Source organism: Dictyostelium discoideum (assembly GCF_000004695.1).
Source record: "Dictyostelium discoideum AX4 chromosome 4 chromosome, whole genome shotgun sequence".
NCBI lineage: Eukaryota > Evosea > Eumycetozoa > Dictyosteliales > Dictyosteliaceae > Dictyostelium > Dictyostelium discoideum.
In genome coordinates this window covers 4,001,495-4,016,935 of record NC_007090.3, presented here as the reverse complement: position 1 = coordinate 4,016,935, position 15,441 = coordinate 4,001,495, and the positions used below count along the sequence as shown (strand labels likewise).

The window sequence follows — 15,441 nt, the reverse complement described above, 5'->3', positions numbered from 1 at the left end:
TATTTTTTGAATTGTTACTAGTGGATGTATTGCTATTGTTTGTATTATTATTAGTAGTGGTAGTATTATTATTATTATTATTATTATTGAATACTGGTAGTGGTATTTCTATATTATCAGAGGAAGATGGTGAATGAATTGGAGCTGGTGGAGGTGGTAGACTTGATGTATCACTTTCATCTTTCACATAACTAAAGAATGAAAATGGGTTTTCCTTTTTCTTTGACATTTTCCTTTATTATTATTATTGTGTATTATAATTATTACTATTTTTATATTCAGAAATAAAAAAAAATAAAAAAAAATCTGATTTTTCCAAAAATGTGGTTGGTTTATAAGAAAATGAAAAAATAAAAAAAAAAAATTAAAAAAAAAAAAAAAAATAAAAAAAAAAAATAAAAAAAATAAAAAAAATAAAAAAAATATTTTTAATAAAACAAAAAAAATAAAATATTAAAAAAAATCTAAAATAGTAATAATAAAACTAAAAAAATAAAATATTAAAAAAAATTTAAAATAGTAATTAAAAAATAAAAATAATGATTAAAAAAAAAAAAAAAAAAAAAAAAAAAAAAAATTTTTTAAAATCGTGTTGGGTGGGGAAGGGTTCCTTTAAAAAAAGGAAGGGTTTTTTTTTTTTTTTATTGGGAAAAATTTGGAAAAAAAAAGGTTTTTTTTTTTTTTTTTTTTTCCCTTAGCATTTTCATTGAAAAAAAAAAAAAGTTTCCCCCGAAAAAAAAAAAAAAATCTATTATCTTTATTATTAAATTTTTTTTTTTTTATTTTATTTTAATTATATTTTTTTTTTTTTTTTTTTTTTCGTTTTTTTTTTTTTTATTTTTTTTATCATTTTGTTTTTATTTTGTTTTATTTTGGTTTAACTTATATTTTTAATAATCAAAGTTTGATTATTCTTATTTTTTTATTTTTTTTATTTTTTTATTTTTCAAACAATAACCTAAAGGATTTTTTTTTTATTATTTTTTTTATTTTTTTTATTTTTTTTTATTTTTTAAAATTTTTTATTTTTTAAAATTTTTTTGACCACTTAAATATTTTTTTTTTTTTGACAAACATCGACCCTTTCAAAAAGTTTATATCATTATTTTATTTATTTATTTATTTATTTTCAAAATATATAATATATGTACAAAATAATAATATAATATATAGTATATTACTATAACCTTTTTTTTTTTTAAAAAAAAATAAATAAATAGATAACAAAAAAAAAAAAACTAAAAAAAAAAAAAAAAAAACAAAAACAAAATAATAATAAAAATAAAAACTAAGATAATTAGTTTTGAAATTGTAGATAGTAAATAAAAACACAAGAATAGAAAATAGAAATAAAAAAAAAAGTTTCAATAAATATTTAATTTAAAAAAAAAAAAAAAAAAAAAAAAAAAAAACCAAGGAAACCAAAACCAAAAAGGGGGGGGGGAAAAAAAAAAAAAAAAAAAAAAAAAAATCAAAATTAAATATATATTTAATAATAATGGGTGAATTTTTACAAATTAATGTTCCAGATTGCCCAAGTGGTTTAAGGATTAATGAATATTTTAGTTATCCATCAATTTCATTAATATTTGCATCATTATCAATATCGTGTTTTATATTCGCAACGATTATAGCATTTAAATATAACAGTGTCGATGTTTTCAATAAAAAGATACGAACGCAAACAATATCGAATACATTATGGATCGTTTATTATTTAGCATTAGGTTTAAGAGGAGCATCAAATACAATTAGATATGCAATGGATAAAACTAGGGAAGAACATGTGGAGGAAGTATTTTTTATAGCAAGTTTAACATTACATGGATTTACTGCATTGGCATTGACATTGGCTTTAAATCATCAACGTAGATACAGATCAACATCACAACAACAAGCAACTCACAGAGAGAATGAACCATTACTTTTACAACAAATTCAACAAGAGAATAGAAATTCTTCAAAATGGACTACATCCTTTAAAAAACATATCTCTTTGCTAGAGGTATTTTTCTTGTTATGTTTTGTTTGTTTTTTAGTTTTTGTTTATGTAGAAATAGAGTAAGTTTTTAAAAAATAAAAAAAACAAAAAAAAAAACAAAATCAATTGAAACTAATACACAAACACAACACATAATATATATATAGCAAAGAGAATACAGTATTTTATTATATATTATTAGCATTTTTTATATTACAACACATTCCAATCATTGTTTTAGTTTTAATGATTGCATTTGCATTCTCTAGAGAAGGTCCAACTAGAAAGAGTAGAGCATTTATAATTTTAGGGGCAATTTTTAATTTAAGTAATTATTTACCACTTTTTGTTTGGGCAAAATATCTACCAGGTAAGGAACACTTTATAAAAAAAATTACAGTTTACAGGTAGAATTGATACTAATATAATAAATAATAATAAACAATATTAATAATTACAGGTGGATGTCCAATGTATATCTTTAGTTATGTCGATTTAATTCAATTATTTGATTTTGCATCATTATTATTTTTCTTTTTATTCTTAAGATCAGAATACGTCAGAAATCAAGAAGAATGCATTTGGACAGCAGTAAGCCAAATACAAGATACTTTCGATTTTAGATTATTCTAATAACACACTAAATTAATAGTAATACCATTAAAAAAAAACACACAAAAAAAAAAAAAAAAAAACAGAAAAAAAAACATAAAAAAAAGTAAACAAAAAATTTTATCCAAAAAAAAAAAATATCACGATATGCCAAAAAAAAAAAAAAAAAATAATAAAATAAAATGTGATGGTACATCCTCATAAACTATCTTACAATTTAATTAAAAATTACTAGTAATTAAATAAAATAATTTATAAATTAATAAAAAAAAATAATGGTATTAATATGATATATCATAAATTATTAAATATTTTTGTAGAAATAAAACTACAATGATTAAAAGTTTTATTTTTTATTTCATTTTTAATTTTTTTTTTATTTAAATAAATGTGTAGAATTAAAAAAAAAAAAAAAAAAAAAAAAAAAAGAAAATTTTGATTAAATCATTTCCAAAATTAAAAAATATAGAATTTTATTTGTGTATATTTTTAATTGTAGTATAAATTATAATCTAAATGATTAAATAAAGACGAAAAAAGTAAATCATTTTTATTTAACACCAAAAATTGTAATAAGCATTTTCATTTTTCAACACACTCACACACTTTATAATCCACCAAATCATTTATTATTTTTTTATTTTTTTATTCTTTAAAATCTAAAATAGATATTTTGGGTTTGTTTTTATGAATTTGTTTTTATTATTGAAAAAAAAAAAAAAAAAAGTGTTTTTATGTTTAAAAAAAAATAAAATAAAAAAAAAATAAAAAAATAATAATAATATTTTCAAACAATGAAAGTAACTATTATATTTTAAATCTACTATTTTAAAAAATAATAATTTTAAAATGGTGAATAAAAATCATTCATTCTTTACTTTAAAATAAATTTTTATTGGGGTTTCTATACATTTGGAAAACAGTTTTTAATACCATAACAAACAATTTATTTGTATTTGTAAATTTAAAATAATAATAATAACATAATTACGGATAGTTGAGGTTATTTCCAATAACTTTCAAATATTCTGTAAAAAGTCACTAACACATCAAAAATATTGGTAGTGGGGTGGAATTTTTTATATAACAGCACACAACACTTTTTAATATTAAAAATTATCAAAAAAAATTAAAATTAGAGAGTATAAAATTTTTTTATGTATTTTTTAATGTGGGTATATAAATAATTTTCCTTAATCCATTTAAAAAAAAAAAAAAAATAAAAAAATAAAAAAATGAACCACACAAATATCTGTATTTTTTAGTAATTTGAACTTTTTATGTGGGTGTGTGTTTCAAAAAAAAAAAAAAAAATAATAATTATTGGTATTGTTTTGTATGAACATATGTTTTAATTCCCATTTATTCCTTAAATTTTGTAAAACTTTTAAATTAATGATTTAATTATTATTTTAATATTTTAAAAAATAAGCAAATATTAAATTTAAAATTTTATTAAAAAAAAAAAAAAAAAAAAAAAATTAAATAATAAATAAAAAAACAAAAAAACCAAGATATAGTTTTAAAATATTTATCTATACAAACTAGATACATACATACACACATATATATATATATATTTATAAAATACAAATTAAAATTTTATATTTTGTTACTATGTTGTTTTAAGAAATATTAAAAGAATAAAATAATCAATTATAGTAATAACAACGCATCATATTGTACTTTTTAAAATAATATTTAATTTTATTTTTTATTTTATTTTTATACTCAATTTAAAGAAATTGGATTGAATAATTAATAAAACAAAAAAGTAAGCATATAAATTTTATAATAATAAAAATAATAATAAAATTAATCAATATGTATTAAAATGGCATTGTCATAATTGTGTGTTTATTATTACTATTTTTTTCAATTAAATCCTTTTTTCATGTATCTATTATTGTTTTTGGTTGTTTTAAATAAATAAATAAAATTAAAAAAAAAAAAAAAAAAAAAAAAAAAAAAAATTAAATAATAATAATAATAATAATAAAAAGATAAAAAAAAAATGTACTTCGAATATAAAACTTTTTTTCTGATTGGTAACACTATTATTTATCTACCCAATTTTAGTATTTTTGTAATCCATCTTAAATTAAATTTTTTTTTTTTATTATTTTTTTATTTTTTTTATCAACACAATTTATTTTTTTTTTTTATCTTTTATTTTTTTTATATTTATTATTCCTGCTATTAATTTAATCCAAATCAACCATCAACATAAAAAATATTATTGAATAAAAAAATTCGAAATTAAAACTATATATACATAAAAACTTTAAAATAATTCTAATATTTTTTTATTTTTATAATTATTATTTTTTCCATTAAATTTTAAATTAATAAATAAATAAATTAATAAATAAATAAATAATAATAATAATTTATAATAATAATAATAATAATAATTAATTTTAAAATAAAAATAAAAAAAAAAATTTATTTATATATTTTTTTTTTTTATATTAGGAAATAATGAAAATAAAATTTAGTTTAATATTTTTTATATGTTTTTTAATTAAAAATATATATTCAAGAGAACAAACAACCCATGGATTACATATAAAAGGAAATACAATATATAACTCTGATGATGAAATAATAATGCTTAGAGGAGTAAATCGTCCTGGTACAGAATATATGTGTGTTCAAAATGCACAAGTTTTCGATGGACCATGTGATTCAGAACATATTGAATTACTTAGAAGCTGGAAATTGAATGCAATTCGTGTACCATTGAATGAAGATTGTTGGTTGGGTAATCATGGAAATGAGGCATTATGGTATGGCAATGGATATAGAGATACAATAAAATCATATGTAGAGATGCTTTGTGATCATAATTTGGCAGTAATTTTGGATCTTCATTGGAGTTCAAAGAATGGATTACAAGCAAAAGCACAAATTCCAATGCCAAACAATATTAGTAGTGTAGATTTTTGGAAGAGTGTTGCTAGAGATTTTAAAGATAATTCACGTGTTATCTTTGATCTCTACAATGAACCATACCCAAACGACAATGCATACAATGATGACGATGCATGGCAATGTTGGAAAGATGGTACACAATGCACCAATCAAGATTACGGTACAGTCGGAATGCAACAACTCCTCGAGGCTGTTAGATCAACTGGTGCGACCAATATCATATTGATGAGTGGAATTCAATATGCTTCTTCATTTTTGAAATTCTTTGATTACATGCCAAGAGATACTCTATCACCACAACAAATTGCCGCTTCTTTACATGCTTACGAATTCAATCAATGTAAATCCAAAGGTTGTTGGGATATTGAAATTAAACCAATTTTTGATCAAATTCCAATGATCGCTACTGAAACTGGTCAAAAGGATTGTCAACATGATTTCCTTAAAGATTTCCTCCAATATTGTGACGACAATGGTGTTCATTATTTGGCTTGGTCTTGGTTGGTCGGTGATTGTAATGTCCCATCACTCATTGAAAATTATGAAGGTGATCCAACTACATTTGGTCAAGGTTATAAAAATCATTTAGAAAGATTGGCAAAAAACAATGGTAGACCACTTCAATTCTCTGATACCTTTGATATCTACAATGATAAGATTACCCATTGGGCCGATGATTGGAGCACTTCAAAACCCGTTATAAACTCCTCCGAGGTAATTCCATGTGAAGGAAAATTTTCGATTAAATTTAATCCCATCAAAGAGAAATCTTTACATTTCATGTGCTATGGCTGTATTCAAACAAATGTACACAAACAATTGGAATTTTGGATCCATGGTGGTGAAATGGGTAGCCAAGATCTCAATCTTCAAATATTACATAAGAAACCTGATCACACCAATGAAGTGAAACAAACCTATTCGGTCGAACAACTCAATGGCAAACCAATTGCTGCTAATACTTGGACTAAAATTATTGTTCCTTTTGATGACTCTGATGAAGTTTTCGATGGATTTTGGTTAAAAGCTAATGAAGATCAACCAACAGTTTATGTTGATAAAATCACTGTTCGTGCCAGAAAAGAACCAGCTGATAATGATAATAATACTTCAAAATTAATTTTCAATTTATTTACTATTATTTTAATTTCTATTTTATCAGTTTTAATAATTTAATTTAATTTTTTAAAAGAAAAAAAAAAAAAAAAAAAAAAAGAAAAAAAAAATAAGTAAAAAAAAAGAAAAAAATGGTAATAATACAAAAAAAATTAAATAAAATTTTTTTAAATATAATATAATATTTACATTTTAAAAAAAAATTTATACATATAAGATATTATACCCTCATTTTAAAAATTTTCATATGACAATTCATATGATTATTTTTATTTGGTTTAGTGAAAAAAAAAAGATATTATAAATTTTTCAGAAAAAATAAAAAAATAATATGATCACTTTGGTATATAGGATATATTTTTTTTTTTTTTTTTTTTTTAAAGAACACTGGAAGCGAAGTGATGATATCACCAGTTTAAAATAGATTTTTTTTTTTTGTAAAATTATTAGAATTTCGATGTTTTTTTTTTTTTTTCACCATTTCCCCAAATGAATAATACCAACACCAATACCAAAAAATATCTTTATAAAAATCGTCATTAACAGATTATTTTTTTTCATTTTTTTTTTTCATTTTTTTGAAAATTTTAAAAAAAAATCAAAAGAAAAAATCAAAAAAAAGATTTTTTTCTATTTTTTTTATCAATTTTTACTCAATTGCACCATATAAATAAGTTTTTTTTTTTTTTTCTTTTTTCATTCACTCAACAAAAAAAATAAGCAACAAAACAATTTATATAAATTGTAAGTATTATACTAAAAATTATTATTTGTTGGTTTTTTTTTTTTTTTTTAAAAAAAAGAGGTGGTTAAAAATAAAAGTCAAAAAATGTTTAAATAACCTCACTTTTTTTTTACTCCTAAAAATTAATATTAACTTTTTTTTTTTTTTTTTGGGATTTTTTTTTTGATTTTTTTTTTTTTGTGATATTTTTATTTTTTTTTTATTTTTTTTTTAATTATCAAATTTTTTTTTTTTATTTCCTAAAAATAATTTTTTCATATGCATAGGGTAATTATTTAATTTAATTAAAAAAGAAAAAAAAAAAAGAAAATGTGTGGTATTTTAGCAATTTTAAACTCATTAGAGGAAGCTAGCAAATTAAGAAAGAAGGCTCTTTCATTATCATCAAGATTAAGACATAGAGGTCCAGATTGGAACGGTATTTATCAATCATCCGATTCAATTCTCACCCATGAACGTTTAGCTATTGTCGGTTTAGAGAACGGTGCTCAACCATTATTGAATGAAGATGAAACTATTGCCCTCACTGTAAATGGTGAAATTTATAACCACGAGAAATTAAGAGAAGACTTGGTTGCCACTGGTAAACATACCTTTAAAACCCATAGTGATTGTGAACCAATTTTACATCTCTATGAAGATAAAGGTGATGATTTCGTTCATATGTTAGATGGTGATTTTGCATTTGTTGTCTATAACAAAAAAGCAAATTCATTTTTAGCTGCTCGTGATCCAATTGGTGTTGGTAAGTAAATAAAACAAATCAATCAATCAATTAGTCAATTAATCAATTAAATTATTAATAATATATATTTTTTTATTTTTTTAGTACCATTATATATTGGATGGCATAAAGATGGTTCAATTTGGTTTTCATCAGAAATGAAAGCAATTAAAGATGATTGTTATAAATTCCAACCATTCCCACCAGGTCACTATTTTTCAAGTAAAACTAAAGAGTTTGTAAGATATTATAAACCAAACTGGATTATGGGTGATTCACCAAGTGGAGTTTTAAAGAGTGAAGAACAAGTATTACCAGCAATTAAAGAAGCATTTGAACAAGCAGTTGTATCACGTATGATGAGTGATGTACCATATGGTGTCTTATTATCAGGTGGTTTAGATTCATCATTGGTTGCAAGTATCGTTAGTAGACATGCAGAACAAAGAGTTGAAGATCATGAAAAATCAAGAGCATGGTGGCCAAGAATTCATTCATTCTGTATTGGTTTAAAGGATGCCCCAGATCTTAAAGCTGCACGTGATGTTGCCGATTACCTTCAAACAGTTCATCATGAATATCATTTCACAGTTCAAGAAGGTATTGATGCATTACCAGACGTTATTAAACATTTGGAAACCTATGATGTCACCACCATTAGAGCTTCCACTCCAATGTATTTCCTCTCTAGAAAAATTAAAGCTATGGGTGTTAAAATGGTTTTATCCGGTGAAGGTTCTGATGAAATCTTTGGTGGTTACCTCTATTTCCACAATGCTCCAGATGCCAATGAATTCCATGTTGAATGTTGTCGTCGTATCAAAGCTCTCCACAGTTTTGATTGTCTTCGTGCTAATAAATCCACCGCTGCTTGGGGTGTTGAAGTTCGTGTACCATTCCTTGATCAACGTTTCCTTGATGTCGCCATGAACATTGACCCATCTCACAAAGTTTGTCATGATGATCAAGGTAAAAAGAGAATGGAGAAATATATCCTCAGAAAAGCTTTTGAAACTAAAGAAGGCGAAAAACCATACCTTCCATCATCTGTCCTTTGGAGACAAAAAGAACAATTCTCTGATGGTGTCGGTTATAGTTGGATTGATGGCTTAAAGGAAAATGCCGAGAATGAAGTTTCCGATGAAGAGTTTGCTAAACGTGAATCTTACTTCCCAGATGATACTCCAACCACCAAAGAAGCTTTCCTCTACAGAAAAATGTTTGAAGCCATCTATCCAGGTAAAGAATGTATGGAAACCGTTCAACGTTGGATTCCAACTTGGGGTGCCTCACAAGATCCATCAGGTAGAGCTCAAAAAGTTCATTTAAGTACAACTGAGTAAAAAAAAAAAAAAAAAAAAAACCATATATATTTTTTTTTTATTCTTTTTTTTAATTCTTTCTTTTTCTTTCTTTTTTTTAATTGATATCAAATAATGAATATTATATTATATTTAAAAAACTAAAAAAAAAAAAAAAATTTAAAATAAAATTTCTTAATTTGTATAACAAAAGTATTTAATGTGTTATTATTTTTATTATTATTATTATTATTTATTGTTTTTATTATTATTAAATGGATTTGAATTTACAATTTCTCCATTAGCAAGTAAAACTTTAAACTCAATAATACTATCAGTCATATATCCATATTTTGGTGATATGAAATTCGATCCATATTTTACAATTTGTAATATTCTCTCAATAAAACACCAAATTGAATTGATTCAATTTTTTAAGATCTACCAACCTTTATTGTTTTGATCCACTTATATCAAAATTAATATATTACAGTTTTATTTTTTATTTCTTTATTTTTTTTTGTCTTTATTATTATTATTATTTTGAGTTATTTTTTTTTTAATTTGTAAATAAAAAATTAATTATTTGCTTTTAATTAAAATTAAAAAAAAAAAAAAAAATAAAAAAAAAAGGAATAAAAAGAAAAAAAATAATTTAATTATATATTTTAATAAAATTTATTTTAGAATTGGATTTTTGGTTCACTGGCTGGGACGGTGGCACCATTTTGTCTAATAATTTCCCAAGAGGCATAGTGACCAGCTTCGACACATTTGGCGATTTCTTGACCATTGGAGTAAGCGGCAAGGAAACCACCACAGAATGAATCACCAGCAGCGTTTAAATCGAGGATATCTTCAGTGGCAACTTTGATTGGGTTGTATTTTGTTAAAACACCATTTTGGAAGACAAGAGTGGCATCTGGACCTTGGGTGAAAACGACGGTACGAGTACGTTTGGTGTTAACTTTTTCCCAAGCGGCTAATTTTTCAGCGATGACGGTTAAATCTTCACCCCAGTTCATTTTACGACCAAGAGTGGCGGCTTCACTTTCATTGGCAAAAACGATATCAACGTATGGGAGGAGTTCAGAAACTTTATCAAAGAAGAAATCAATTAAGAATGGAGCGGCTAAACCGTAGAGGAATGGTTTATCATTTTCAGCGGCGTGTTTACCCAAGTGAACAGCAGAGTCTGGTGAAACGGTTAAAAAGTAACCAACTAAATAAAAGAATTGAGCAGAGTTGACAATTGCTTTCATTTCTTCAGTTTGGAAGTGAGCGATTTTGAAATTGTTGGCAGCACCTAAATTGGTAACCATTGATCTTTCTTTGTGGTTAATTAAAACTGCACATGCACCAGTTGGAGCTGAGCTGTCAACTTGGTATTTAGTGACAACACCATTGGATTCGGTGGCAGTCTTTAAAATGGTGGCATTTTCATCAGTACCAACACAACCAGTGTAACAAACGGTTTGTTTATCTTTTAACATCCATTGACAAACACGTGATGTATTTTGTGCAGCACCACCTGGAATATATTCAACTTTACCACTTTTAATTTCACCATAACTATTTTTTAATTTTATTTTAAAATAATAATCAAATAAATAAAAAGAAAAAAAAGAAATAAAAAAATATTAGTATAATAATAGAAATTTTATTTTAAATTAATTAAATATCTTTTTTTTTTTTTTTTTTTGATTTTATAAAATTAAATTAATCCAGATTTTTTTTTTTTTTTTTTTTTTTTTTTTCCAATTTCCATTTTTTTGTTTTTTTTATTTTTTTTATTTTTTTTATTTTTTTTTTTTTTTAGTAAAAAACTTACAGTGGTAAATGTTTGTCTTCAGCTAAGATAGCATTACCAAGCTTTAATTCATATTTATCTAAGATGGCCATTTCGACATGTGTTGAAAGGTCGAGTAATGGGTTACCAGCGCAAAGAATTTTAATGTTTGACATTTTAGTGAGTGAGTGTGTTAAAGTGGGTCGATAAAACAATACAAAAAAAAAAAAAAAAGAAAAAAAAAAAAAAAATTAAAAACTCGACAAAAAAAAAAAAAAAAAAAGGAAAATAAAATTAAAAAAAAATAAAAATTTTCTTAAACGAAAAAATGAAAATTAAAAATAAAGTCTAAAAAAAAAAAAACAAAATAAATTTATTTTGTTTATTTATGACTCATTAGATAATTATTATTTTAAAATAAATACAACAAATTTTTTTTTTTTTTTTTTTTGACTTTTTTTTTTATTTATGTTTTAGAAGATATTTGTAATAATTAATAAATTTTTTTTTTTTTTTTTTTTTTTTTTTTTTTTTTTTTTTTTTTTTTTCTTTTTGTTTTTTTTCTTTCTGTTTTTTTACCGTGGTAAAAAAAATTGTTCAATTAATTTCTTATTTTTCTAGTTTTAATTAAATTATTATTATTATTATTATTATTATTATTATTATTATTATTATTATTATTATTATTATTATTATTATTATTATTATTATTATTATTATTATTATTGTTTTTAATTTTAATTTAAATTTGGATGGAATAAGCTGGATTTTTAGCTATTAAACAATCTTTGTTAACATCGGCAGTAATACGAGCAAAACCATTTTCACCCCAAGTACGACCAAAATTATTTTTAATGATATAGTAATTATCTTTTTCATTATAACCAACCAATAATACATTGTGATTAATGTTTGCATTATCGATCAATGTATTGTTACATTCGAAAATACCACCAGCATAATATAAGAATTCATTGGTAACATAAATACCAACACCAACTGGACCTTGTTTTCTACATTTTTCAACGATTGAATCTCTACCAACTTGTGAATATTCAACATCACCACCTTCAACAGCAATTGATGATTGATTATATGAACAACCTATTGATGAAGCACCAACATATGGATAGGTACTAGTAGCTTGGAGACCATATGCTTGGGCATACATTAATGCTTTATTTAATTCACCACTGAATCTACTACATTTTGTATAATTTCCAATTGAAAAATTTGAGAACTAAAATAAAATTTTTGTTAGTTTGGTAAATTATAATAATAAAAATAATAAAAATAATAACAATAATAATACAAACATTAATACAATCTATAAGTTGTTGAGCGGAATAATCATATCTATGTCTAGTTCTCATAGCACTTCTTGATTCAAAAATACCAGCAGCAGTGAAAGCCCAACCAGAGGCACAATTCGAAGAATCCTTTGGGAAACCAACAACACCATTATCTCTCCAATCGAATGATCCATCAGTTGGGACACTTGCAGTGTAAATATGATCGTCATCTCTTCTAACTAATCTTTGATTTAAATTCACAATTTTATTTGGCCATTCTTCATAACTCATTGTTGTTAAATCAGCATGTTGTCTTGCAGTGTATGGTGGAATACCTGAAAAACTACCTGGTGGATTATAATTACAAACTACTAATGTTTTACCATCACATTCACTTTTTGAACATCCTACTTGTGTACTTTTAATTAAAAAAAAAAAAAAAAAATTATTAATATAAAATGTTTTAAAAAAAAAAAAAAAATTATTTTAAAGTAAATAAAATATTTACGTTGTGTTCCAAATAATATTTAAATATGGAGTACAATCATGATTTCCAGTACATTGGGTATCATCATAATTATAATATAATCTTCCAGCGGATAGTTTATCTTGAACCTGTTTATTAATAATTTCCAGAATTTTCAAAAAAAAAAAAAAAAAAAAATAATTAATATTTTAAAATTTAAATATAATTAATATTATTAAAAATTAGATACTTACATCATTTACAGATGGATCTTTATCGAAATATGCATAAGATTCACCATATAAACCTGCTGAACCGGCTGGTGAATAAAGTGAATTACGTTGACAAGTTTGGGTTTGAGTTAATGCATTTGCATATAGAATATCACTCCATGAAACTTGATTATAATCTCCTAAATTTCTTGGTGTAACTGTTGATCTAAGTTTATTGAATGCAGATACAATATTTGTCATTTGATCTTCTGAAAATTCTGCATATATTTGAGTTGTAACACTGAAAAGTGTTACTAATAATAAAAATAATCTCATTTTTATTATTTTTAAAATATATAAATTAATAAATAAATAAATAAATAAATTAATATTAGATTTTTTTTTTTAAGTTTTTTTTTTTTTTTTTTTTTTTGGTTCGGTTATTATTATTTATTTTTATTATGTTATTATCTTTATTATCGATTATGTTGTTTTAAAAAAAAAATAATTAAGAAAAAAAAAAAAATAAAAGTAAAAAAAAAAAAAAAAAAAAAAAAAAAAAAATAATTTTAAAATTAAGGTTACTCAAACAACAATTTCTATTTCCGAAAGAAGTGGGTGATAAATAATAAAATATTGAGAAAGAATTATTGATATGAAAGAAATTAAATTTATTAAAATAGATATTCCAAATTATTGAAACATTGAAAGTGTGGTGTGTGGTTTAATAATTGGTAAAATATTTTATTTTGAACTTGATTAAGTGTGTTATTATGTTTTTATATGTTTTTTTTTTTTTTTTTTATGAAAAGTAAAATCGAATTGGAAATGTGGTAACTATTTTTTAAAAATTTAATTTAAATAAAATATATTAAACATTTTGTTTATACCCAATTTTAATTTCAATTTAATTTTTTTTATATTGATATAGAAATAATTTGAAAATTATTTAATTATTTACCTTTTTTAGAATTAAAAAAAAAAAAAAAAAAAAAAAAAAAAAATAATATTGTGGTATTTTTCAAACACTATTATAGTTGAATTATTTTTTTTTTTTTTTTTTTAGTTCTTTTCCTTAATACATTTATAATTTATAAAAAATATTTATTTATTTATATATTTATTTATTTATTTATTTATTAAAAAAAAAAAAAAAAAAAAAAAAAAAAAAAATTTAAAAAAAAAAAAATAAAAATAATAAAAAAAAAAATTTAATCAGATCGAATTATTTAATTATTATAAAATAAAATAAAATAAAATAAAAAAATAATATATATAATTAAATAAAAATAAAAAAAAAACACAAAATGATATCAAAAGCAATTTGTGTTGGTATAGTTGGTATGCTTTATGGAGCATCAATGGCATTAGCTCAGACTAATTTAGATAATTCCCAAAGTGTTTTAATTTATAATAATTGGGTTAGAAATATTGGGTCAACATTTGGTCTTCAACAATCTCAATCAGTTCCAACAGATTTTGTAACAAATATTAATACAATTCAAAGTGGAAATTTAGCAAGAACACCTGGTAGTTATAAACGTATGTAAATTTAAAAAAACAATAATTATTTATAGAATTAAAATATAATTTAAAAAAAAAAAAAAATTAGTACTAACTTTTTTATTTTAAATAGTTGGATATAACTCTTATTCAGCTACAAATGCACAGGCATTCCAGAATGGACATATTGCTGGATCAAATATTGGTTTATATCCAATGAATGGTACAAACCTATGGAATACTAAAGGTAATGGTATTGCAGGTGGTACATTGGCTGGTATTATAGTTGGGTCAGTTTTGGGTGGTTTATTAGTGCTCGTTGGTATGATATCCGCATTCATTTCATGGAGAAGACATATGGAATTGAAGAAATCTACCTTATATGCAGATTATAGAAGCAATTACAAGGCTGAACCAATTCCTGATATTAAAGATCACGTTCCATCTGAATACTATCGTGAATCACATCGTATTGGTCTTAATCAAGGTTACAATGTTGATTCAGTTACTTCAACACGTTATAGAGAGAATAATAATCTCAGTTATGTTAATAGAGAAAATCATGAAGTTACCATACCACGTACTGCTTCAGATATTAATAATAATAATGCAACTCATATCACAAATGCCCATAATCATTAAATAAAAAAAAAAATAAAAAATAAAAAATTAATAATAAAAACAAATCAAATTTCCAATTGATCACATTCGCATTTCTAAATTTAAAAAAAAAAAAAAAAAAAAAAAAAATAAAACATTTATATTT

The 15,441-nt window shown here is 22.6% G+C and overlaps 7 protein-coding genes across 7 annotated transcripts in view; 4 read left to right on the top strand and 3 right to left on the bottom strand.

Moving 5' to 3' along the window:
- DDB_G0286065 (hypothetical protein) overlaps nucleotides 1-229 on the bottom strand; it is a gene marked incomplete at both ends in the record, with an annotated part of 1,554 nt that extends 1,325 nt beyond the window's left edge. Inside the window, one exon of the mRNA XM_632831.1 lies at nucleotides 1-229. This exon is cut by the window's left edge and continues 1,325 nt beyond it. Within this exon, the coding sequence (XP_637923.1) occupies nucleotides 1-229 (229 nt within the window).
- A 1,269-nt stretch (nucleotides 230-1,498) lies between these two features.
- Nucleotides 1,499-2,614, top strand: DDB_G0286063 (hypothetical protein; the record flags this gene model as incomplete). The annotated part of the gene is made up of 3 exons (XM_632830.1): nucleotides 1,499-2,061; nucleotides 2,149-2,351; nucleotides 2,442-2,614. 3 exons carry the CDS (start codon nucleotides 1,499-1,501, stop codon nucleotides 2,612-2,614), a joined length of 939 nt encoding a protein of 312 aa, XP_637922.1.
- Nucleotides 2,615-5,074: 2,460 nt separating this feature from the next.
- On the top strand, nucleotides 5,075-6,703 carry DDB_G0286061 (hypothetical protein; the record flags this gene model as incomplete). The annotated part of the gene is made up of 1 exon (XM_632829.1): nucleotides 5,075-6,703. One exon carries the CDS (start codon nucleotides 5,075-5,077, stop codon nucleotides 6,701-6,703), a length of 1,629 nt encoding a protein of 542 aa, XP_637921.1.
- Nucleotides 6,704-7,697: 994 nt separating this feature from the next.
- On the top strand, nucleotides 7,698-9,455 carry asns (asparagine synthetase; the record flags this gene model as incomplete). The annotated part of the gene is made up of 2 exons (XM_632828.1): nucleotides 7,698-8,133; nucleotides 8,218-9,455. 2 exons carry the CDS (start codon nucleotides 7,698-7,700, stop codon nucleotides 9,453-9,455), a joined length of 1,674 nt encoding a protein of 557 aa, XP_637920.1.
- A 641-nt stretch (nucleotides 9,456-10,096) lies between these two features.
- adk (adenosine kinase) lies at nucleotides 10,097-11,378 on the bottom strand (the record flags this gene model as incomplete). The annotated part of the gene is made up of 2 exons (XM_632827.2): nucleotides 10,097-10,985; nucleotides 11,245-11,378. 2 exons carry the CDS (start codon nucleotides 11,376-11,378, stop codon nucleotides 10,097-10,099), a joined length of 1,023 nt encoding a protein of 340 aa, XP_637919.2.
- A 566-nt stretch (nucleotides 11,379-11,944) lies between these two features.
- Nucleotides 11,945-13,508, bottom strand: DDB_G0286055 (hypothetical protein; the record flags this gene model as incomplete). Its single annotated transcript, XM_632826.1, has 4 exons — nucleotides 11,945-12,442; nucleotides 12,504-12,912; nucleotides 13,003-13,109; nucleotides 13,215-13,508. 4 exons carry the CDS (start codon nucleotides 13,506-13,508, stop codon nucleotides 11,945-11,947), a joined length of 1,308 nt encoding a protein of 435 aa, XP_637918.1.
- Nucleotides 13,509-14,479: 971 nt separating this feature from the next.
- On the top strand, nucleotides 14,480-15,317 carry DDB_G0286053 (hypothetical protein; the record flags this gene model as incomplete). The annotated part of the gene is made up of 2 exons (XM_632825.1): nucleotides 14,480-14,714; nucleotides 14,809-15,317. 2 exons carry the CDS (start codon nucleotides 14,480-14,482, stop codon nucleotides 15,315-15,317), a joined length of 744 nt encoding a protein of 247 aa, XP_637917.1.
- Nucleotides 15,318-15,441: the final 124 nt, after the last annotated feature.